Raw genomic sequence first — 25,476 nt, forward strand, 5'->3', positions numbered from 1 at the left:
GGGATCGAGTTCCACGTCGGGCTCCCTGCAGGGAGCTTGCTTCTCCCTCTGCCTGTGTCTCTGCCTCTCTCTGTGTGTCTTTCATGAATAAATAAATAAAATCTTAAAAAAAAGAAATTAAAGGGTTTGTTATTCTCACAGGTCCTAGAGGAGAGAGGCATGGAGGCCACACAGGGGGCCATATGGGAAGAGTGCCCAGGGAGCAGCTCAACCAAGCCGGGTGGGGAGATGAAAGAGAGAGCACCTGTAGGCAAGGGCCTTTACTGGGGGTTAGGTGGAAGTCACAAGCAAAGGCATGAGGCATTTTATTGGTGTGTTTGAATGTGACTAGGTCATGGTCAGGGAGCCTAAGAAGGGGAACTGGTTAGCAGGGGGCCAGCCTTATGACCCCGATCACTGCTCGGGAAAATTGAAGTTTTAAGATACAATTACATAGTGAGATGTGTAGGAACTGGGTGATGCCAGTTGCTGTAAGCATTCGTCAGAATCTGCTATTCATTCCCTTCTGACCGCCTCTTGCTCTGCTCATCTTCCTCACTCTCTTACGCATTTAAAAACAATCCCCTGCCCTCCTACTATATGTCAGATTCTTTCTGGGTGCCAGGGACAGAGCGACAAATGAAAAAAAGTCTCTCTTACATTCAAAAGCAGGGAAGCTGACAGTAGATCTCTGTGCAGTGAAATACAGCAAAATCAGGCATGGGGGGTGCATTAGGTGTGCTGCTTTGCAGAGCACCTGGGGGAGGCCTGTCTTATAAGGTTACCTGTGAACAGAGAGCAGGATGTAGGGAGGAAGGGAAATAGATATTTGAAAGAAGGTGGTTTTAGGCAAATAGAGCAGCCAAAGCAAAATCCCAAGGTGGGAGTGTTGGTGGCATTTCTTTTTTTTTTTTTTATAAATTAATTTTTATTGGTGTTCAATTTACCAACATACAGAATAACACCCAGTGCTCATCCCGTCAAGTGTCCCCCTCCGTGCCCGTCACCCATTCACCCCCACCCCCCGCCCTCCTCCCCTTCCACCACCCCTAGTTCATTTCCCAGAGTTAGAAGTCTTTATGTTCTGTGTCCCTTTCTGATATCTCCCACACATTTCTTCTCCCTTCCCTTATATTCCCCTTCACTATTATTCATATTCCCCAAATGAATGAGAACATACACTGTTTGTCCTTCTCCGATTGACTTACTTCACTCAGCATAATACCCTCCAAAATCAATGCCCAGAAATCAATGGCATTCCTATACACTAACAATGAGACTGAAGAAAGAGAAATCAAGGAGTCAATCCCATTTACAATTGCACCCAAAAGCATAAGATACCTAGGAATAAACCTAACCAAAGAGGTAAAGGATCTATACCCTAAAAACTATAGAACACTTCTGAAAGAAATTGAGGAAGACACAAAGAGATGGAAAAATATTCCATGCTCATGGATTGGCAGAATTAATATTGTGAAAATGTCAATGTTACCCTGGGCAATTTACACGTTCAATGCAATCCCTATCAAAATACCATGGACTTTCTTCAGAGACTTAGAACAAATTATTTTAAGATTTGTGTGGAATCAGAAAAGACCCCGAATAGCCAGGGGAATTTTAAAAAAGAAAACCATAGCTGGGGGCATCACAATGCCAGATTTCAGGTTGTACTACAAAGCTGTGGTCATCAAGACATTGTGGTACTGGCACAAAAACAGACACATAGACCAATGGAACAGAATAGAGAACCCAGAAATGTTGGTGGCATTTCTAAGAAACAAGAAGACCACTGTGGCCATAGCCAAAGGGAGGATGGTAGGAGATGAGGTCATATAGGGAGAAGGGACCCTGATCACAAAAGGACATTAGGTTTTTGTTTGGGAGGGAGTTACAAAGTCATACAGTGGATTGACATGTGTAGACAGATGCTTAACCAGGCATGGGGATTCGAAATCCGTAAACATAAATTGACACAGGGCATCTGCACAGAAAAATCCACTTAAAAATATACATAATTCTAGAGGGGAAAGTCTCGGGCTTGATGAATCGCAGGGTAGGTGTGTAGATAGAGAAAACAAAGAGAAAGGTAACAAGATAGAAGATACTTTGGGGGGATCCCTGGGTGGCGCAGCGGTTTGGCGCCTGCCTTTGACCCAGGGCGCGATCCTGGAGACCCGGGATCGAATCCCACGTCGGGCTCCCCGTGCATGGAGCCTGCTTCTCCCTCTGCCTATGTCTCTGCCTCTCTCTCTCTCTCTCTCTCTCTCTCTCTCTCTGACTATCATAAATAAATTAAAAAAATTTAAAAGAAGATACTTTGGGTTAGTGACTCCCAGCAACTAGCATTGGATACAAGAATTCCAAGTCCTGGGGGCAATGGGAAAGTCTCCATATGCCTGGCAGCTGGTCACTGGGTGCCATCTGGCATCCCTGAAAGATATAGGATATTCATTTCTCAAGGCGGAAAAGTCACAGAAAGAGCCAGGGGACATTGTCACATTACTCCACAAAGGTTTGCAGTCAGTTTCCAAGGTTAGATTTTCCCATATGATTAGAAGTTTGAGAGTATTTTAGTCAGTACACTTTGGGATTCCTTTAAATGCTCTTGGAACAATGCAAACATGGGAAGTTTGTAGGTTTGATGCTTTTGGAAATAGCATTTTTATTTGGTTTCAAGAAAACCAAGCAGTTTTGTTCTCAAAGGGAATGGCTGACTTTGTTGAGAAAAAGTGGTCAGAAACTGGATTTCAGGAATTTGTAGGCTGAAAAGTGGCTTATCAGAAGCCAGCAAACTTAACCCAAATTAGCACTTAGCTGGTTCTTTTCGGGGATCGTTGTACTCATTTCTGTGAAAAATGCTTCCATGGCACCCTGAAACCTGAGGACAAATGATTGATGGCATAATCCCCCCCATCATGGAGATGAGCCCCTCTTTGGGGGCCATTTTTTTAAAAAAGATTTTTCTTATTTATTCATGAGAGATATACACAGAGGGAGGCGGAGACACAGGCAGTGGGAGAAGCAGGCTCCCTGCGGGGAGCCTGATGCGGGATTCGATCCCAGGACCCCAGGATCACGACCTGAGCTGAAGGCAGACACTCAACCACTGAGCCACACAAGCATTCCATGGGGGAGGCAATTTCATAGAATATGAAAACAAACATCATCTACTCTTTTATCAGATGTCTTTGTCCCAAGGCCAAACCAAGGCAAAGCTGGAAAGAGGTGGAGTATTTGGAGTATTTCTTGTCCTTGCCTTCTCTGGGGCTCTCTCCTCCAGAGATTGGACTGCCAATCTATTTTCCTTCTAATACACTCACTCTCTCCTCAGGGAAGAAAAACAACCTGCCAGCCACCATATAAGGTGCCCTACTTACGCTATTTCTAATCCCTTGCACGTCAACCCTCTCAAAAAGTAAGCGTGCCTCTGGTTTTACAGATGAGATCTAAAGAGGCTGTACTCAACTTCCCCAAAGAAGCATCTGATCTGAGTGGGCCCAGAGCCTGATTTCCCCATGTCATAGCCCATGACCACCACCTCTGTGTTTTGGCACTTCTGACCCAAGGTCAACACTCTCTGGAGTGAAGAACACTTGCCATCCAGTGTGTTGACAGCCCCACGCCCTCTCCCCCATCCATCAGTGTACAGAACCAAGTATGTCGCCTGCCTGAGAACCTTCTTGTCTCTGCTTTCCTCTTTTGCTAATGGAATTTTTAAAAAGTCAGTGATGTTGCGGAGACTGATGACTAATTAATGAGGCCTCTAATCCCTTTTAACGCATTAGTAATTTAACTCACTTTAATTGCAGCAAGGTCTTAACTCAAATAAATGACTCCCGGATGAGAACTGAAAGTCCTGTGGAATGGCGTCAACAATACGCATCACAAACCAACGCGGTATGTTTGGTGAAAATCGAGGTACTTCTCAAAGTCCTGGCAGATTTCTACTCAACATGAGTACTGATTAAGAGAATGCTGGAGTGCTTGGGTAGGCTAGCTGCTGAAACAAACGACTCCCAAATCTTAGGGGGAATAACGGAATAAAGGATGGGTTCTTGCTCATGCCGTGACCCAGTGTAATTGTAAAGTGAGAGGCTGTGTTCCATGCAGTCATTCAGGGACCCAGGTTCCCTCCATCTTGTGCCTTCCCCATCTTTTCCAGATCCTCAGAGCTGTTCTTGTCCCTTCTGTTTTCCACATGCGACAGCAGATGGGGAGAGAGAGGGAGTGGAGGGTCACACGGAATCTCTAGGGCCAGATCTGAAAGTGGCAAACATCACTTCTGCCCTCTTTCCATTGGCCAGAACTTTCTACTGGCCCACATGATTGTAAGGGGGAGTGGGAAATACGCCCCTCCCACGTGCTCAGAAGACAATGTATGGTCCCTACCCCATCAAGACTCCCAGTTCACCTTCTGTCCTCCTCTGGTATGTTCTGGGACCAGGACCAGTTCATCACTCAAAATCAGAGAGCTACCCTTGGTCCTCCGTAGCCTCGCGATTCCCCATCAAACACCCAACACACACACACCGATGGTTCTTGTTCTCTCCATAATTAACCTCCAGGTTAGACTTTCTTGGGCCAAACCTGGCCCTAGAGAAATGACCTAAACTGACCTCATTTTTTGATCTGAATGCTCTTGGGTGTGTGGTGCCCAGTCATGAGCCCTTCATCCATTGTGGGGCCTTTCCTGCTCTCTTAGAAACACTGACTCATTGCCCTAGAGCCACACGGGCTGCCCCCTGCTCCTGCTTTTGCCAATTCTCTAAACACACTTCCAAACACAAAAGAAAAAAAAATGCTCTTCTGGAAAGGAACTTCGAACGTGTAGAAACACCTTTGAGTATTTGTGAATAAAAGGGTGTAGTCTCTTATCAAAAGCATTAATGCACCGGAGGGTGCTGTCCCATTATATAAGTGGGGGAGGGTAGAGGGCAACAGAATTCTACTCTCTTCCCAGAAGGAAGATGGGGAAATTGGAAATTGGCCCCCGGTGATTAGAGGACTTTAGCACTCGGATGTGAAGCCAGCAACTGATGTACTTATATCCTGTGCCTCAAGTGACTCAGGCAGCATCAGCCCTCGGGAAACCTGGACTCTCATGGAGGGCTCTGCCTTCAGAAAAGGAAGGAGGAAGAATTTGCAGCTTGTTTGGCCTGTTCTAAATATTGGCAATGTTGTAAGCCTTAATTATTTTTTAAAAGATTTTTTTAAAAAAAAATAATCTCTGCACCTAACGTGGGGCCCGAACTTACAGCCCTGAGATCAAGAATCTTGTGCTCCACTGGCTGAGCCAGCCAGGCACCCGGTAAACTTTAATTATTTAAAAAAAAGAAAAAAGAAAAGGAAGAGAAGGAGAGAGGAAGAGGAAGAAAGGAAGGGAGAGAAGGAGGAAGGAAGACAGGCAAGAGGGAAGGTGTTCTTTTCCCCTCAGGCTGAGCAGTGACAGTTCTGGACCTTGAGGGTGGCCACCAGGCTGTGTACTTGTCTCTGAGTTGATGGTAAGACCATCAACTGTACTTAGAGCATCATCAGTGCTTAGAGCAGACAGGACTGACCGGGAATGCAGTTTGATTTGCCAGCCACCAAAGAGCTCTGGGGAGATTTGTGTTCTTTGGGGTTGACAGTACAATAGCCATCCCCTTGACGGGTGCGTGGGTTATGGCTGATAAAGATGCTGATAAAGATATTGTCTGATCCTCACTGTAAAGCATGAGGACACCAATGCTGAGAGATGATGGGCACAGTCCCACACCTTACATCCCACTGGGAACCCTGCTCTGGGGTGTTTACTCCTCTGCTGCGTGCTCCTTCTCCCTGTCCCCCAATACTGCATGATGAGGATTCTGAAGCCATATGGGATCCTGAAATCGGTCAAGTTAAACACAGCTGTCAGCCCTGACTGTGGTTTATGAAACTCTAGATGTTTCCTCAAGAATGATGTGCTTGGGGGCACCCAGGTGGTGCAGTTATTGAAGAGTCTGACGGTATCGGCTCAGGTTGTGATCTCAGGGTCTTGATCTCAGGGTCGTCAGATGGAGCCCCGCGTCAGGCTCCAAGTTCAGTGCAGAGTCTGCTTTGGATTCTCGCTCTCCCTCTTCCTCTGCCCGTCCAGCTTGTGTGCTCTCTCAGTCTCCCTAAAATAAATCAATAAATCTTTAAAAAGAAAAAAAAAAGAATGGTGTGCTTAACAATAACCCTCAGATGATTCATGCAAGAAAAAAAAAAGGGAGGGGTGGTCAATTCTGTGTGACAATTGCAGTCACTGCAGCGTTGGCATATCTGTGGCTCTGGGAAGCCCTGCAGGGAAAGAACTGTGTTCGCCTTATTTTAACCCATACACCCCAAGCTCATTTTGCTATAACACCTCCTTTCTCCCCCTGTGTAATGTTTGTTCCTCTCCTAGAACACTTTGGAGCACACCCATGATTCCTTGAAAAATTAGTCATTTACATTCTGGTCATTCTCTGGTCCCTGGAATATTTTCTGGATAAATGGGTTTCCTTGTAAAAGTGACTGGGGTGAGAATCTCAAGAGTGACTTGCCCTTGTCTTTCTGAAGACAGAGGAGAACTCTTGCCCCTCTAAGGGGCTGCTTCCCCATGAGTTATCCATCTACCTTTTAAAAAAGGGAAATATAAAAGCCTTTATCTAAACTACTCTAAGATTTGCCCAACCCAGCCAGGCCTTTCCAGATGATCCTTTGAGGAACTGATTTCTTAACAGTTTGCTCTTCTACCTTCTTTCAGGGCAGTAAATATTTGCCCACACACATAGAGCTGGCCCAAGAGTTCTGGCTGAGTGTATTAAGAAATAAAGTATTTTTGACTGATCCAGCGTGATGGGGTATTTGATTTAGAGAGAACCATTAACATAAAGCTGCATTGGTCGTCTCTGTTTAAAAGGGATCTCATGGGATCCCTGGGTGGCGCAGTGGTTTGGCACCTGCCTTTGGCCCAGGACGCGATCCTGGAGACCCGGGATCGAGTCCCACGTCGGGCTCCCGGTGCATGGAGCCTGCTTCTCCCTCTGCCTGTGTCTCTGCCTCTCTCTCTCTCTCGTTCTCACTATAATAAATAAATGAAAATTAAAAAAAAATAAAAGGGATCTCATTTGGATCAGCCACGAAACCAAGGTGTGGAGAAGCTGAGCACTATAGTCTGAATGTTAGAGTTCCTCCAAAATTCATATGTTGAAATTCTAGGCCCCAAAGGTGATGGCATTAGGAGGTAGGGCCCCTGGGAGGTGATTAGGTCAATAGGGTGGACTCTTCATGAATGAGATTCCCTACCCCCATGAATGTTTTATAAAATAGATGGCACAGAGTACTGTAGCCCCTTCCACCATGTGAGGACGCAGCCAGATGGCACCAGCTCTGAACCAGGAAGAGGGACCTAACTAAAATCCAACCATGCTGGTACCTTGATCTTTGGCCTCCAGCCTGCAGAATGGTGAGAAATGAATTTCTGTTGTTTATAGGCCATCTGAGCTGCCATGTTTGGCTATAACAGCCTGAATGGGCTAAATGTGATGTATTGACTCTACACAGCGCAATGGAAAGAGCACGCACACTCAGTGGGGCAGCCGGATGGCACATCAGAAAGGGCATTAGATGGGGAGTGGGTCATCTGTCATCTGCCCCTTGTTCAACCTTGGCAGCAGGCTCCTGCTCCATCCCAGTTCCTACCTTTATCCTGGGAGATGCCTGTTCCAGAGGGCCCCCTCGTTTCCAGCAACCTTCCCTTCCACCCACTTCTCACACCCTCTTCCATGGCCACCTCTTGGACATTTCCATCATCTGCAACTGCCCCACCTTGGAATCATGTGGGGTGCAACCTCCTGCCTCTCCAGCCTGCCGGTGTGGTTGCACCCATTCTGACCTTGTTGGATCTCAGCAGACCTCTATTCTCTTGGGCCTCCCTATACTCATTTCCTAGTTTGGAGCCCACGTTCCCAACATTGCAAGCATCGTCTTGCTAATGCCCACTTTTGAATGTGTTCAACCTCAACCCACAGTAAGAAACATAATTTACATGCAACTTAAGGCTCATCTGCATATGTATTTATAGACACACATGCATACATAGGTCTCCCCTAGCTTTAACTTAATCACAGTTATTTAAAAATCTGACCCTGGACATGAGTTCTTATAACTTCAGCCCTGTGTCTCTCCTCATCTTTGCCAAGTTGTTGCAAGAGTCATCTGTGTAAACTGTGTTGTTTCCTATGGCTGCTGTAACAAATCATCACATGCTTGGTGGCTTAAAACAGCACAGATTTATTTTCTTACTGCTCTGGAAATCGGAGGTCTAAAATCAAGGTGTCGGCAATGCTGCATTCTTCTGGAGGCTTCAGGGCGCAATCTGCTTCCTTGCTCCAGTCTCTAAAAAGCACCTACATTCTTTAGCTTGTGGCTGCATCATTCCAAACTCTGGTTCCACCGCCGCATCTTTTATTGATGTTGACCTTCTACTGAGGACCTTGGTGATTATATGGAGCCTTTCAGATCCTCCAGGGTCGCCTCCCCATCTCAGATTGCTGACTTAATCACATCCCTAAAGTCCCTTTTACGATGTAAAGGAACATGTTCCCAGGCTCTGGGTATGGGGACCTGGGGACATCACTGGGAGTGGAGGGTACTCTTCTGTCTACCACAGGAACCATCTGGGATTTCCTCCACTTCCACTCAGTTTTCAACCTTTTCCAAACTGGCTAGTGTCCCCACTCACCATCTCAATTAATTGCCTCTCAAAAAGGTCCTTGACGTCCTCCGTGTTGCTGAAAACCATGGGTAGTTCTGATTTGTCCTTCCTCCTGACCTCGTAGCAGCTTCTGACATCATGGGCCAATCAGAATGAGGTGTGGGAGGCACCTGTGGAGAACCCTGAGGTGTGAAGGCCAGTGTCCGTGTCCGTCCTCACGAGCATCTCCTGCTGTCACTCTGGAGTAGCATCTAGTGTAGATGTGGTTGGCTGTAGATCGTGGTATCCAACCACTGCCCTTGTCCTGTCAATCCTCCATAGGCTCCATGATGTCTAGACTTTCCTCACTGCTTTAAAAGCATTGGTCAGATAACTGTAGGTAAATGTTTTTTTTTTAAAACAGTTTTATTTACCCACAAAAAAGCACACCTATCACGGATATGTAGCTGGGTGAACTTTCACAAAGTAAAACATGTATCCACCCTTCAGCTCAAGAAAAGAGTTTTGGCCAGCTCACCCACATGTCCCCTCCCTGTCACTAACCCCTCTCCTTCCAAAGGTAACACTATTCTGGGGAAGCCCAGGTGGTTTAATCTTTTTTCTTTTAAACATACTTTGGTTTGTACAAAAGGTTTAGGTACACGACAAAATTGAGGGGAAGATACAGAGTGTTCCCAAATATCCCTAGTCCCTATGCAAGCCCAGCCTCCCGCCTCATCAACATTCCCTGTCGGAGTGGTAAATGTGTTACACTGATGAACCTAAATTGACACATCACAATATGGACCAAAGTCCATAGTTTACTCTGGATTCGCTCTTGGTGTTTTGTGTTCTGTAGGTTTTGACAATGTGTTGTGACTTTGTCCATCACTAGAGTGTCACGCAGAGAAGTTTTATTGCCTTGAAATCCTCCATGCCCCACCCTGCTCATTCCTCCATTCCCCCAAACCTCTGAGAACTACTGGTCTTTTTTTTACCATCACCATAGTTTTGCCTTTTCCAGGTTATCATGTTGTTGGGGTCATATAGTCTGCTGCCTTTTCAGATTGGCTTCTTTTACTTAATAATATGCATTTACATCTCCTCTGTCCTTTTTAAAAAAGACTTTATTTGTTTATTCATGAGAGACATGGAGAGAGAGAGAGAGGCAGAGACACAGACAGAGGGAGAAGCAGGCTCCATGGAGGGAGCCGGACGTGGGACTGGATCCTGGGACTCCAGAATCACGCCCTGGGCCGAAGGCAGATGCTTTACCGCTGAGCCACCCAGGTGTCCCTCCTCTATGTCTTTCTGCACATTTCTCTATGTCTTTTATAGCTCATTTCATTTTAGTGCTGAATAATCTTCCATTGCCTACACATAGGCATAAGTTTTTGAAGAAGGAATTGGATTGACTCTACAGCAGATTTTACTGCTGGAGTATCTTCTCGTAGGGTTAGAACTGACACACTGGGAGGGGCTCTATTTTCCCCTCAAAGTATAGAAGGGCCCAGAAGGCCTCTAGAAGCCATTCTCTGCATTGAACTTCTGCCTCGAGAACATGGCTCTCAGTATGGCATGCAGCGGGGTTCAGGCCACTGCAATGCACTCATGTCATGTTTTGATGTAAATGGTCCTACGGACTTCAAGTTCTATTTATAGGGGATAGATGGACTACATGACAGAGAGAAGAAAGGTCATGGCCCAAGCAGCAGAAGTTTCCTTCCCCACTCATGTAACAGTCTGTGGAGAAGGCTCCTTGAAGCTTCTCCAGGAATCTGGGACCCAGGCCCCTTCTGTCTTGTGCCTCCAACACTCCCACAGCCTTCTCACTTCCCTCATCTAGCTAGAGGACACATGGACTGCTGGACAAGCCATTAGTCCCAGGATTAATTTAACATTTTAGTCAGCTGGTCATCCAGCGTGGTCCTGGGGAATGATGTGCTGATGGGCAAGAAAAGTTTTGTTTGCTTTTTTTTTTAAAGATTTTTAAATATATTTATATATTTATTCATGAAAGACAGAGAGAGAGGCAGAGACACAGGCAGAGAGAGAAGCAGGCTCCCTGCAGGGAGCCCGACATGGGACTCGATCCTGGGATTCCAGGATCAGGCCCTGGGCCGAAGGCAGGTGCTTAACTGCTGAGCCACCCAGGCGTCCCGGCAAGAAAGTTTTAGTGATGAGTTTGAAAAGCTACAAGGTGGGGGTACCAGCCTGGGGAGCTTCGGGGTGGGTGCCAGCCGAGGGCAGCATCAGGGTGACCCTGAATTTGGGGTGTGGCTCATAACGGGGAGCTGAGATCCCACAAAGGAGGTTGGAACTTTCACAACTCATGGCTTCATTGGGGTCTGCCCAATAAAGATGTTGACCTGTGGCTCTTGGACCATCGAGGGGGGCAGTCTCTGCTTGGCCTCTCTCTCGGTGCCTGGCAGGGAGCCCAGTGGGAGTGAGGACATTGTTCCAACCAGCAGGACCCTGACTCACAGCCCTACTGCCTGATGTCAGATCTGCTGCTCAAGCAAGAGTCCACTTCCCGAAGTGAAGCCACGTCGGGGTAGCTGACCTCTTAGCCTTCTTCCAAGGGTGGAATGGAAGAAAGGAGTTGCAGTGAGAGACCTCAGGTCTGGGTTACATGTGAAGGTGGGCACCCCGACTCTTCACCTTCAGGTTGGCAAGCGTGACCAACCTATGGCGGATGGCACGGTCCCTTTCACTGTGTCTTTCATGGAAGGCCAGGGACCTGCAGTGGGTGCCCTTTGCAGAGAATCCTGGTCTGAGAGGATTTGGAAATTTCAACGTGGATAACTTGAGCCCAGGGCGGTCTGTGTGGGAATAGGGGAGTTCTGAAACTGCCCTCCTCCACGGCCCCCTCCGCCCCTCAGTGGCCAAGGCCTGCCAAACCCGTCTCCCACACACCTCACCAGAAAGTCCCTGGCTTCCCTCCCAGCTGCCTTGCAACTGACCTCATGAGGTGTGAGAAGGAGGAAAAGAATCTGCATTTCAGACGAACCTTCCTTCTTCCTTTCTGAGAAGCGGTCTGGGCCGCCCACCCCTGCCAGGCCACGCGCACGGCTCCTCAGAGCCCAAGGCCCTGTGGCTCGTCCGGCCTGCTTGAGAAGTAGCCAGGGCCGCTGGGACCGGGAGCCTGTGTTAGTTTGCTGGGGCTGCTGTAAACCAATGACTGCTGGGGTGGGGGTGACTGAACACAGCAGAAGTTCATTCCCTCGGGACTCTGGAGGCCAGAAGCCTGAGGTCAAGGTGTGGCAAGGCCAGGCTGCCTCTGGAAGGTTCTACGGAAGAATCTTTCCTTGCCTCTTGCAGCTTGTGGTGGCTGCAGGCAGTCCTCTGGTTTCCTTGGCTTTTAGATGTTATCAGTCCAGCCTTTACGTGACAGTGTTCCCTCTGTCCCTTCCCTTCGTCTAAGGACAGCATCACACCTGTCAAGTACCAGCCTACTCCAGGATGACCTCATTTTAAACTTACAACTGCAAGGACCCTATTTTCAAGTAAGGGGGCATCTGCGGTTGCTGGTGAACATGAATTTGTGGTGGGACACTGTTCAACCTGTGACAGCGCCCTCACCCACCCCCACCCCTCCCTTCGGAGCAAGCCTTACCCCAGAGAAGGAGGCCTCGCCCTGGTTTCCTCTCCAGGACCGGGGAGGGGTGTCACCCCAACATAAAATGGCATCCTCTCACTCCAGGAAGGCTCTAGCTAGTGGGAGACCCGCCAACCCAAATCTCCTCAGGGACAGGCATCTACATGCCCAAGGGACACCCACTGGAAATTTTTTCCAGCTTTATGGAGATGCTTCAGGATTTCTTGGCTCCTGGCCAATCCCAAAGGGCAAGAGCCCTCCGAGCCATCCAGTGGGCCATGCCAGACCGAGGCTTACCACTCAGGCAGGAAAACTGGCACCTGCTCCTTCAGCCTCACCTGGAGCCCGGTTTGGGGTCTCCTTCATGGGCGCTGCTAGGGAAGCCCTGCCTCCCATCTTCGGACTGACCAGCCCCTCCCTGCGAGGGGGAGCCCAGGACCTCTGGGGACTGGTGAGTTCCTGGGCCTCTTGTAACCCAGCTGAATATTTTCCAGGTTATCTAACCAAACTCCTGCAAAACCACACCGCCTATGCCTGTGACGGGGACCATTTGAATCTGCAGTGTCCTCGGCATTCTACGATAAGTGTCCAATCGGCATTTTATGGGCAAGATTACCAAATGTGTAACACCCAGCAGCCTGCCTCCCAGAGGGAAGACAGCTTAGCCTGTGTGGCTCCCACCACATTGCAGGTACTGCCTTTCGTAGACGCTTTAAGATGATAAAATGGTTCTCTCTCATTCTCTCTCTCTCCCTCCCCCTCTCCCTCTCTCGCTCTCTCCCTCTCCTCCTCCTCCCTTCCTCCCTCCCTCTCTCCCTTTCCTCTCTCTGTCTCTCTGTGTATATGCTGACGATTATATAGTTCACTCCAAGCAAACCTCATCCATCAAAACCCCAATTCCTACAAATCACCAATTTCACGGGTGAGCTACCATTTGCTTTTCAAAAGGATCCTTCACCAAACAAGTCTAGATGGAATTCCTCCTTCCTGGAGAGCTCCCTCAACACACTTGCAATGTGAGTTTATCCCAGGCACTCACTCCTCAGTGCAGTGCAGACTCTCTGGGCTTCCACCTCCAGGGCCACCCCTCCCCTCAGTAGCCCAGTAGGGAGGGAAGGGTGTGGATTCTTCAGTGGAAACCACAGGGAGGCAGACAGCCGAGGTCATGGTCAACTTCTCAGAGAACGCACTGGAAAGGGAGACATCAATTGTGGTCTTGAAAAAAAAAAGGTTTTCTTCTCCGGTCATAGATAATGAGGTTATTCTAGTTTCCAGCGACTTCTGGCAGCCTTTGGCTGATTTGTCCTTCTATTGGGATACTATCAGGAATTAGTGGAGAGGGGATCAGCTAAGGCTGGCTTTCTTTCTTTCTTTCTTTCTTTCTTTCTTTCTTTCTTTCTTTCTTTCTTTTTTTAGTTGGTATTAGGCAAAAATTGGTGTAGGAGGTCAGAGCTAGTATTTCTTTTTTTTAAGATTTTATTTATTTATTCATGAGCACATACACACACACAGATAGAGAGAGAGGCAGAGACACAGGCAGAGGGAGAAGCAGGCTCCATGCAAGGAGCCCAATGTGGGACTCGATCCTGGGTCTCCAGGATCACGCCCTGGGCTGAAGGTGGCGCTTAACCGCTGAACCACCCAGGGATCCCCAGAGCTAGTATTTCAATAGTGATTTTGGACTATTCTTGGCTCTTTGATTATTTTCGGCCACAGGAAATGTGGGTAAAGATAGATTTCCTAGGAAGACAACAGAATCATAGAATTGGCATGACTGCTGTGTGGCTCTCCCTAAGGCCCAGAGAGGAGATGCAAAAATAATGTGATAGTATAAGGATTTTTCTATTTCTCGCACCATCTATTGCTTCCATCCCAAGCATCGTAGTATCTGGGTGGTTGTGTGATTGGTAAAGATGGCAGCTGAGTAGCCAAAAGAACGTGTTCCAGTGAATTCCCTGGACGTGGGTTCCACATCCTGAGGAGAGGCCACATGTTGCTTCTGGAGAAGAGCAGTTATTTTGCTTGTGTGCCCCGCCCTCCATCCCTTCCCCCTCAGATGCCCCCCAGGAGCCGTATCCCTGTTGGCCTGCCCCTGGTCCTTACCCCATCATCCTTGGCCACCCATCCCTGGTGCCCGGGCCGTCCCCTGCTCTCCTGGGTGCCAAAAGGACAGGAGGGAGCGCCTGCCTTGCGAAACTATGAACTCCTGGCACCCTGGAGCTCCAAAGCGTGGGCACCACCCTCACCCTGCAACATGGGTGCCTGGCTCTGCCAGGCAGGCCCCAGGGAAGAGGATGTTTCCATAGCCAAGCTGACAAGTTAGCATTTGTGAACACAACTCCGATGTTGTTCAGAAGGGTTGTTTGCCAGAAACATCCCCGCGCACTGCTCTTTCATCCAGAGATCAAGAGATCCTTTATATTTTGTGTCTTTTTTGAATGGCATTTGGGAACCGTGGCAAGGTGCTCCCTCCTCCTCAGAGTCAAGTTGCCTGATGAGGGAGAGAATAGGGGCACCTTGGCTCATCTGGCCCGGGGTTGAGCGTCAACAGGAAGCCCCCCTGTGCATTTTTCAGCTGTTATTACACAGTTTGGAGCCAGCTCTGCCTTGAGTCCCGCTCTGGGGTTGTAATACGTGGAGCCACTCAAAGGGCTGAGTCATTTCACGAAGACCCTCAGCCATGAGGACGTGTACTGTCTTCGGGGGGTCCTCAGGGTTTCCCTGGGCTTCTTTCCTGACTTCATGCACGTCCATTGGGCCCCTGAGGGGATAACCTGGTAGGGCCAGCAGCCTTCATGGAGATGCTCCAGCAACTACTGTGAAAGCAGGGTGACTCAGGCTCTTGAATCTGCGCTAATTTCAGTCCAACAAGAATAAGTAAATTCTTGGGAAATTTTCACTGGACGTGGTGTCCTGTTCACAGAAACTGAGTGTAAGGCTTCTGTGGTTGGCATGGGCAGGGCTTGTTCCATTTTGGAAGTAGAAGAGCAGCAGTGAGACACTAAGGCTCCCCCAGGACCCCGTGTAGGGGGCTCCATGAGCTTCCCCAGAGCAGATCCCTTCACAACGGAGTGAACTGCCTGGAAAAAGTTGAGAGAAAGAGATATTTGAAGGAAAACTTTTAAGCCAAATGCTCAACAGTACAGCCTAAGTATTTCACAAAGAAGGGAACAAGTGGGTCTTGTGCCCTCGAGGTTGGCAAGAGCGGGAATCAGGTTTTTGATTTTTATCCATTGGCCTGTGTTTGGGTTGGGTCTCCAAGGTCTCCCCCAAATGCTGAGTTCTTTGTGGTCTGTGCCAGGCTGTTTCTGAGGATGGAGAGCTCCGGCTGTGAGTCCTGATCCCCCAGAGAGTTCTCTCTGCCCTCCCGGGAGGGACCTCCAAATCCCAGCTAGCCCGTACCCTGAGCTTCTCGAATCTTGCTCATGTGTCCTGGAGCCCTCATGATGCGGTGGTACTTTTGCCAGAACCATCCGGTAGCGCTTCCAGCTGAGGCAGATCAGAGGCCTGTCTTCTGAAGGGGGGTCTGGCACCGTTGGGTCAGATTTCTTGTTCTGGGAAAGATCAGGAGACAGGAGCTGACCTGACCACGCAGGTATACGTGCTTTCGTCTTAGACACAGCTCACAGCAGCTCGAAGGTTCTTGCTTGGTATGGAGCCTGGGCCCAGGCAGACAGGCGTCCTGCCTTCTCAGAGCGGCCCGGGTGTGGGATCCCCCAGACACTGCGCCTGTGGTTCTCAAGCCTATCCTTTCTCTACTCCCTTATTTTAGAAGGTGCTGGACGAATGCCAGAACCAGCGGGCCTGCCACCTCCTGGTCAATAGCCGTGTTTTTGGACCTGACCTTTGTCCAGGAAGCAGTAAATACCTCCTGGTCTCCTTTAAATGCCAGCCTAGTAAGTAACTTCCGAGGGGGACAGCATCTTTGGGGTGTGGGTTCCCTGTTTCAGTCACACCCCTTATGGGAATTCTCTGCTAGTTGCTGTTTGCCCAGCTTAGAAATGTGTTAATAGCGATGTCCTACCCGTTTTTAAAAAAATAGCTTATGTGGGTTTGTGTGTACTTGCATGTGTATACACCCATATATCCGTGTGCATCCTTGCAAATCCCTGAATCTAAAAAATCCTTTGTAGGGGTTCCTGGGTGGCTCAGTCGGTTAAGAAGCGTCTGCCTTTGGTTCAGGTCATGATCTCAGGGTCCTGGGATCGAGCCCCCTGTTGTCAGGCTCCCTGCTCATGGGGAGTCTGCTTCTCCCTCTCCCTCTGCCTCTCCCCCACCCCACTTGTGCTCTCTCACACTCTCTCTCTTAGATAAATAAATAAAATATTTTTTTTAAAATCACAGTATTTTAAAAAACAAATCCTTCCTACTATGTAAAACTCAGTTGTATCCATGTTCAAGGTGTCAGGGGTGGCGAGAGGCTTGCAGTTGCTTTTCCCCCAAAGGAGGAGCCAGTCCTCCTTTTCAGAGGACGCCCACCCTCCGCTACAGGACTGCTTGTTCTCACCAGAGGGCCAGTCGCACAATTGCCACTGGAGCCCCTGCTTCCAGATCTTCATGAACTCGCCTCTTCTGCTTTCACCTCCAGCAGGGGCTCTGGACATGCTGTCTCTTCCTGAGGAAAAAAAGAGCCGAAGGGTTTCTGGCTGGAGCAACCTCTCTATTCTGGGTCTTACGCTCTTCTCCGTGGCCTTGTGCCACCTGTAACGCACATCGGTGTGTGGGTAACCCGTTGCAGGCCAAAAGGAACTGCTTTTCGGCGAGCAGGCCACACTTACAGGTGGGGAGGGTCAGCCATGGGTAACTGCAGCATTCGAGGCTCCCAGCAATCCTTGAAAACTTATTGGGAAGAGAGCAACGTTGTGGCAACAATATTGAACCAAAGGATCGTATGAAGGAATATTCATTTAAAAAAAAAATCTGCATCGCCATCCCAACACATCACTTTTGCGTTTTGTTCTCTGTTGGTTTCTGCCTCTGGAACTCAGCATCCTGGGTGCAAGGGGGTGGGTGAGGCTTTGGGTCACACGCGTGTAGTGGTCTCAAGTGCACACTTGGAGAGAATGCATTGGAACCTTTCAGCAAATATCCAGCCTTCTCTCTTCAGCCCTTTCCCAACTGGGGCCTGGAACTGCCCATATGGCTTTTCCCCCATACAGTGTGTTCAAACACACATTCACACTCACATGCACACACACTATCAGGCTCATCAATGTACGCACAGTTGCTCACACATACAGGCTGTCACCTGCATGTGCTATTGCACACATTTACACTGTCACATACATAACTCACACGTGCACATGATCGCAAACACCCACCAGCAGGCCCGGACTTTGCACACCCAGCCGAGCCCTCCTCGGGAATTCTTGTCAACTCGTGCCTCACTCTGGAAAATCCCTTCTACATCTCTGTGTTCTGGATCTCACATCCCTCTCAAGGCTTAATCTCCAAAGTGGGCGTCCTGGGGCACCTGAGCGACTCAGTGGTTGAGCATCTGCCTTTGGCTCAGGTCGTGATCCCGGAGCCCTAGGATCGAGTCCCGCATCAGGCTTCCTGTAGGGAGCCTGCTTCTCCCTCTGCCTGTGTCTCAGCATCTCTCTCTGTCTCTCATGAATAAATAAAAATTTTTAAAAAATGGCCACCCTCCTTTCATGGTGGAAAAGACAATCCTTTTTCAAATTGGCCCTTGTTCAGAATGGTAAGGACTGGAGAATCCGGGTGGCAGGAATACTCCCATGTATTGTGATACTCTTGTCACATTTTCTCTGTGTTGGCAACTTTTCATACTAAAAAGGCGTGAAGGACCAGCCTCTAAAAGACTTAAAAAGGCCCTTGTGAAGTTGGGACCCCGAGTATAAGCCAGTGCCAGGCTACAGCTTTAGTCCTGCACCGAGCGATTAGGTCTGATGGTTTGCTAATTTCATTTCAGCAAAACACTAAAGCATCCACTGTGCACAGGCACCAGGCCCGCTGTTGGGCGAGAAGAGAACTCACGTTTTGCAGAAGGTTTTTGGATGGTGATTCCATCTGGGACGGCTCCCAACGTTCCTTCAGCCAGCGAGCCTTTACTGACACCTTCACGTAGCTCTTTCCTTCTTGTCCTTTAGGTTCTAGCAAATATCACTTTTCTCTAGAAAGACCAGATGGGTCCAAAAAACATCTCAGGAGGAACCCTGGTCTCTTGGTGCCGTGCAAGTAGCTAAGGGGGAATGGACCCCGGTAGGGGTGCAGGGAAGGCTTTCCTGGCAGGTGATGATGGAGCCAGGGACTGCAGGGTAGGGTTGGGCACCGAAGGAGGCCTGTGACCGGAGGAAGCAGGGGGCTCTGGGTGGTGGGTGGGCAAGCAGGAGCACCGGCCAGGGAGCTGGGGCAGGATCCCCAGGCCCTGATGGCCAAGGAAGGAGGTGGACTCTTTCTGTAAGGTGGCATTTACACAGGGAGGATGCACAGTTGGGGTTTTAAAGTCCCGTTTGGCTGCCCTGTGTGGAACAGATTAGAGGCAGAGCCCTCGTGTCTTGGTCTGCTGGAGCTATTATAACAAAATGCCATAAACTGGGAGGCTTATGAGCAACAGAGGTTTATTTCTTGTAGTTCTGGAGGCTGGGAAGCCTGAGATGTAGGTACTGGCAGCTTTGGTGTCTGCCGAGGCCCCCCTTCCTCCCAGAAGACTATCTTTTTGCTATAACCACTTTGTCAGAAGGGACGAGGAATCTCTCCGGGGTCTCTTGCATTAAGGGCACTAATCCCATGCATGGGGGCTCTACCCTCCGGACTTAAGCACCTCCCAAAGGCCCCACCCCCTAATAACATTGAGTTGGGCTTTAGGATCTCTCTCACCTTGAGCCTATGGGAGACCAGAGCACCCAGGGTGACATGAACATTGGTGACCTGAGGCCCTGCAGGCTGGGAGGTGGCCCCTGTCGCTGCTGTGAGGTGAAAGAAGAAGGGAGGTGATTCCCACACCCTCCCTCCTCTTTCTCTGTAGCCCTCTTGCCCCAGAGGCTCTTCTCTGTCTCCTGTGCCAACCTGAGCGTGACACCGATTGTCAAAGATGCCCCTGGTGCACCCAGGGGTGCGGGGACCCAACCCTCATCACGAAAGCATCTCTCCCCAGCTCTGCCGGTGTGCAGTGAAACCTGCCACCGTGGGAGTATTTACACCAGGGAGCTGGGCAAACACCACCAGTCAGGGCTGGCTTGTCGGCTGCTGGGAGAGCTATTTTACCAGCAAACCTCACTAGAAAGAAAAAAAAAAAAAAAAAAAACCTCACTAGAAAGAACCTTCTTTTCTGGAATGGGCATCATGCTTCACCTCCTTAAATTGCATCCTTTCAGGGGATCTTGGTTCCAGAGATGCTTGGGATTTAGGCAGTTCTGGGTTCATACCCCTGTGTGCCATGCAGTGGCAGCGTGATCTCGGGGAGCGTCAGGAAACTTCCAGTGTTGGGTCATTGACTCAACTGTAAAGTGAGGATGATGCACCGTCTGCAGGGGGGCTGCGGTAAAGAGTATAGAGCACAGCACGGCGTAGACTAAAACTCCGGTGCTGTTTGTGAGATGCTTAGCACAGGACTTGGCATGCACTGGCCCTCGGTGATCAGTGGCCATCATTCTGGAAGGCAGATTAATGTCATCCTTGCTGAAGGTGTGACTGACTGAAGGGCCCTGAGACATCAGATTTGGCGGCGGGGGGGGGGGGGGAATCAGGGTGGGGTTGGCCCCAGGTGCAGGCAATAGCAGGACACGAATTTTATTTTATTTTATTTTATTTTATTTTATTTTATTTTATTTTATGTTTTAAAGATTTTATTTATTTATTCATGAGAGGCACACAGAGAGAGGCAGAGACACAGGCAGAGGGAGAAGCAGGCTCCTTGCAGGAAGCCTGATCCAGGATTCGATCCCAAGACCCCAGGATCACAACCCCAACTGAGGGCAGATGTTCAATCACTGAGCCACCCAGGTGTCCCTGTAGCAAATTTTAAAAACATATTAAAAGTGACTAAATCTCTCTCTGTATGTTGACAATATGACATGCATGGCTGTTGTAAATAACATCAGTAATCACAGGGCCTCTTGGGGCTGGTCACCCTCCCCACCCTGCGTCGAAGGACCCCCGCTGACATGCAGGTGTGTGCGTTATTAAGGAAGCCCCACATGGCCCTCTACTTGGCAGAAGTAGGAGGGGGACCTTGTTACTGTTGTCTTTGGAGAAGATTCCTGGCTGTCCCCCTTCCCCGGGCTCCTGTCACTCTCGCCATCCAAACCCACAGGGCTGTTGGCGACCCTTCTGGAAGGCTGCCCCCGCCTTTCTTAATCTGAGACCACAGAGCACTCTTGCCCAGCGCTAAAACAAATTCTCTCTCTCTCTATGAAAAGTAGCAATTTGTTAGTTTTCCTGTTGCTTTTAGGACCAGGAAGTGTCACTCTTAGGTGACAGTGAATTAGCACATTCCCAAGGAACCGAGGGACCCAACATCACACAGCAGTAACTCCCAGGCACTTAGTAATGTGACACTCACAGGCCCTTCCATTCCAGGAGATGATTTGCCCCATAATCTGGGGACAGGATCACAAGAGGCCTGACACACGGGTGTTGTGTTACTCTGGGTGAGTTGGGAGGGCATCGAGGCCTCCTTTAATGAATGGGCCTTAATACACCAGAGAGGTGGTGGCTAATAAATGCACTTCATGACAAGCCTTAAAAAGTCTCTCCTAATTTTAAAAAGTTCTGATGAGGGACGTCTGGGTGGCTCAGAGCTTGTGCGTCTGCCTTTGGCCCAGGGCATGATACCGGGGTCCTGGGATCAAGTCCCATATCGGGCTCTCTGCAGGGAGCCTGCTTCTCCCTCTGCCTGTGTCTCTACCTCTCCCTGTGTGTTCCTCATGAATAAATAAATAAACTCTTTAAAAAAATAAAAAATAAATAAAAAGTTCTGATGAAAGAAAAGAAGAAAGAAAGAAAGAAAGAAAGAAAGAAAGAAAGAAAGAAGAAAGAAAGAAAGGAAAGAAAGATCCTATTAAAAAGGAAAGCTTCCAGTTTGCTGAGATAAGACTTGGTTTTCATCCTTTTTGGCGAGCTCTGCAACTGGAAGGCATTCTTAACATTTTTCAGCATTCTCCCAGTTGGAAGGGTGCTCGGGCTCTTTTGGTGTGTCTACCCATGCCCTCTGTCCTGCATCAAAGGCCATCGTTCATTCTGGACCTTTGAAGTAAGGCAGTATTTTGGTGTTGGTGGGATTTAGCATTTACTCAGAAAAAAAAGCACTGAAAACCTCATACCAGCGCAGACGTGACTCACCAAAATCAAACCCTCCAATGTCAGGGTCAGACTTGGTGTTCTTTTTGTTTAGAAAAAGAAAACAAAGCTTTTCTTGGCTTTAGGTTTAAACTGTTGTATTAAGATTCCAGTGACCGGGCAAAGGACATTCTGAACATTGCTTAGTCACCACTTAAGTTTTCCCTCCTCTGTTCCTTGTGTCTTCGAAGACTCGGTCAGGCAGGGATTCTGTGAGCATCTGTAATCTGGTTCACATCTTTCATTAATCTCGAGTGTTCTCATCATCACGCATTAAGGAACAGAGCCAGGCTGATCAGCGCCAGAGCTGATGGTATCTTGAGATCCTGAAGGTTTCCTCACTGCTGCTTCTCTGTTGGGTGGAGAAAAGCACAGGAATTTACAAGTGACAGAAAGGTGGAATTTATATTTGGAAATTATTTTCTTTCGTGTTTTAAGTTTGAGGCTTAAGCATCAAGGATTCCAGGACACGAAGTCCCACGACCACCCAACCGGATGACCGGATGACCGAGGGTTGCACTAGTTTACCACTCACACCTTCCTGTCAGTGGGGGGCTTTCAAATTGGCTTGATTACAATGCACAGTAAGGATTTTACATTTTGGCCCAGGGTACATAACACACCCACAACTGAAAAGTTTTTTTTTTTAATTATAAAATAGTGTTCATCCTTTTTTTGCATGATGCACTTTGATGTTTTCTAAACTCTGTTTTTTTGAGTTGTGGGTCACAATTTACTAACTTGATTTCATGAAAAGAATAGAATAGAATAGGCCTCAAATCAGTTTGAAAAGCTTTAGCTTGAGATGTATGAGGGATCTGGGAATGGTCTTTGCGGGGGGTGATCATGGTGGTAGTGGTCATGGGGGATGGTCATAGGAGATGGTCATGGGAGGGGTGACCATGGGAAGTGGTCATGCGGAATGGTCATGGGAGGTGATCATGGGGGGAGTGGCCATGGGAGATGGTCAAGGGAGGGGTGACCACGGGAGGTGGTCATGCGGAATGGACATGGGAGGTGATCATGAGAGACGGTCATGGGAGTGGTTATAGGGGTGGTTATGGGGAGTGGTCATGGGAGATGGTCATGGGGGGAGTGGCCATGGGAGGTGGTCACGGGGAATGGTCATGGGAGGTGGTCATGGGGATGGTCATGGGAGGTGATCTTGGGAGATGGTCATCAGGGTGGTTATGGGGGTCATAGGGATGGTCATAGAGGATGGTCATGGGGGGTGGTCATAGGCAGTGGTCATGGGGATGATCATGGGCAGTGGTCATAGGAGATGGCCATGAGGGATGGTCATGAGGGGTGATTCATAGGGGATGGTCATAGGAAGGGTGGTCATGGGAGGGGTAGTCATAGGGGAATGGTTATGAGGGGCTAGTTTTTCTTCTTCTTGACACATTCTTCCTCCCTATCCCTGGCTTTCCATGATAGCCTGAGTAGCTCCTGTAATTTAGCTCCTGTTGGCTTATTTGGCTGAAAAATCTTCCCATTTGCTCTGTAGCTGCAACATGGCTTGAACCTTGTTCTCGCCATCATCATCACAACCACCTCTTCTTACATCAATACAGAGTTGGACATTTTATAAAGCATTTTTATATTTATTCTTCAACTTGACCTATTTCAAAGTAGAAAAATCTAGTACGGGGGTGATATAGTGATTTTTTTCCTTTCTAAAATGTTGGGGAGGTGGGTAGAAGGGAACTATACATACAAATAAATGACCATAGTCTCCTTTGTGTTTTGCTTTGCGTTGCTTTTGCAAAGTTTAAGGTAAGTGGCAGGCTAGGGAAAGGTATCTGTAACACATAATAGACGAAAGTTGGCATCCAGAATATATGAATCACTCCCACAGTGTCTAAAAATCCAAAACCCAACATGCCAAGGATCTGAAGAGATGATAAAATTCATTGATACATTTAAAGATCTTAGAAAGGGGCTTAATCCAGAAGACAAGCTCAATAAATATTAACTTTTATTATTTTTGAAATATCTTTATTGAGGTATAATTTGCATAGCATAAATGTCACCCATTGTAAGTGTGCCATTCATTGATTTTCAGTAAATCCCTGAATTGTGCCATCACCACCACTGTCCAGCTATAGAACATTTCCATCATCTCAAAAATGTCCTGTGTCCATTTCTTATCATTTTCCTTGGTTCCCAAACCTCAACCCCAACGGAACCACTAACCTACGTCCTGTCTCTATAACTTTGCCTTTTCTGGAGCTCTCAACAAAATAGGATCATACAACATGTGATCCTTTGTGTCTGGAGTGTTAACTATTATTACTTTTGGAATCAAATCATTCTGAAACATCTTTATTAATTGAATGTTTTTCCAGTACATTCTTTTTTTATTTTTATTTTTTAATTTTTTTAAATTTATTTTTATTTATTTATTTATGATAGTCACACAGAGAGAGATGAGAGAGAGGCAGAGACACAGGCAGAGGGAGAAACAGGCTCCATGCACCAGGAGCCCGACGTGGGATTCGATCCTGGGTCTCCAGGATCGTGCCCTGGGCCAAAGGCAGGCGCTAAACCGCTGCACCACCCAGGGATCCCTCCAGTACATTCTTAAAAAAAAAACAAACAACCCAATCAACTATATTGTTCTGAGCAGCGCATTTACAACATCAACGCTGTATGACGCTGCAAAGGGAAATGTTACAGTGGTATGCAGATTAAACAAACACACAGATCTTTTCCTAAATTCTTTGGAAACAATCTGTGACCTGGTGTGGGTTGTTGTAAGGTAGCACGCAATGGCAGCCTGAGCATCAGTTGCTCTTGGATCACCAGACTAGGGGCAGGCTCTTCATACTTTTCTAAAGAGGGTCTCTTCACAAGACACATACCCTGCTTTTTTCCCTTTTCCTCGCCAAGGAAATAATTTGCTTTTATGTTCTCTTTTTAAATATATAAATGGGGGTGTTAGAACATTAGGAAGTCTGGCAGTGAGGCTTATTAATCGGGCTGTCTCCAGAAATTTAATCTGCAGGCAGATAATTCCTGGTCTTTAACTATGTGGGTCCAAGCCAACGTTTGAGGAAAGGCTTCCTTCAATTAAGGAATCTCTCTCTCTCTCTCTCTCTCTCTCTCTCTCTCTCCTCTCTCTCTCTCTCTCTCTCAACATCCTTTATGGCCAGGCCCATCCCCAAATCCAGCCCAGCGAGCCCTGCCTTCTGTACCTGGTCCCTGGCCCCTGTTTCCTCTCTGTGCACCTGCTGTCATTCCCGCCCTCTTCCTGAAGGGGGCGCTTTTTATTCCAGGGTCAGACCCTATGGGGCTGGAGGGTTGGTTCCCACTGTCCTTCTCAAGGTGCAGCCCCAGAGGGGGGCAGGGCTCCCCGATTCCTTCTGAGAGGAGCTGATGGTGCCGCTGATTTTTGTTTCTGCTTCAGATGAATTAAAAAACAAAACCGTGTGTGAAGACCAAGAGCTGAAACTGCACTGCCACCCTTCAAAGTTTCTCAACATCTACTCTGCGAGCTACGGCAGGAGGACCCAGGAGAGGGACATCTGCTCTTCGGAAGGGGAGCGGCTCCCCCCCTTTGGTATGTGTTTTTGTGTGGCTACCGTTAGGTGCCGAGGGGATTAGGGCCCTGGCTCCCCATCTAGTGGTCAGGACCTGGAGGAGAGGGACGTTCGAGGGCAGGGAGGAACCACCCACAGGGTCCTGCCTCCTTCTGCCCCACATTCCCAAATCTGTCCACTGTTTAGTCATTTCACACCAAATAGTTATTGAGCACCGACTGTGTGCAGGGCCCTGTTCTAGGTGTGAGCGAGTCTCAGGGACTAACAACACATGGTCTACATGGAACTGATCTTCCAGCAACGGACAAAGAGGTTGTGAGAGAAGGAACAAACAGAAGGAGCCCACGTATCGTATTTCAGGGCCACATATGTACTAA

At 48.3% G+C, this 25,476-nt stretch overlaps 1 protein-coding gene across 8 annotated transcripts in view; it reads left to right on the plus strand.

Moving 5' to 3' along the window:
• The window catches only part of EVA1C (eva-1 homolog C), an 82,214-nt gene that overhangs the window by 27,273 nt on the left and 29,465 nt on the right, over positions 1 to 25,476 (plus strand). For 6 of the 8 annotated variants that reach the window (XM_055313383.1, XM_055313380.1, XM_055313379.1 and 3 more), the window contains exons 2-4: positions 12,752 to 12,948; positions 16,030 to 16,153; positions 24,967 to 25,119. In XM_055313383.1, coding sequence (XP_055169358.1) covers positions 12,752 to 12,948; positions 16,030 to 16,153; positions 24,967 to 25,119 — 474 coding nt within the window. Of the gene's footprint in view, positions 1 to 3,788; positions 3,877 to 12,751; positions 12,949 to 16,029; positions 16,154 to 24,966; positions 25,120 to 25,476 lie in introns of all 8 variants that reach the window. The other 2 variants (XM_055313384.1, XM_055313386.1) reach the window with 2 other exon arrangements.

The sequence above is a fragment of the Nyctereutes procyonoides genome, unplaced genomic scaffold, assembly GCF_905146905.1.
Source record: "Nyctereutes procyonoides isolate TBG_1078 unplaced genomic scaffold, NYPRO_anot_genome, whole genome shotgun sequence".
NCBI classification, from domain to species: Eukaryota; Metazoa; Chordata; class Mammalia; order Carnivora; family Canidae; genus Nyctereutes; species Nyctereutes procyonoides.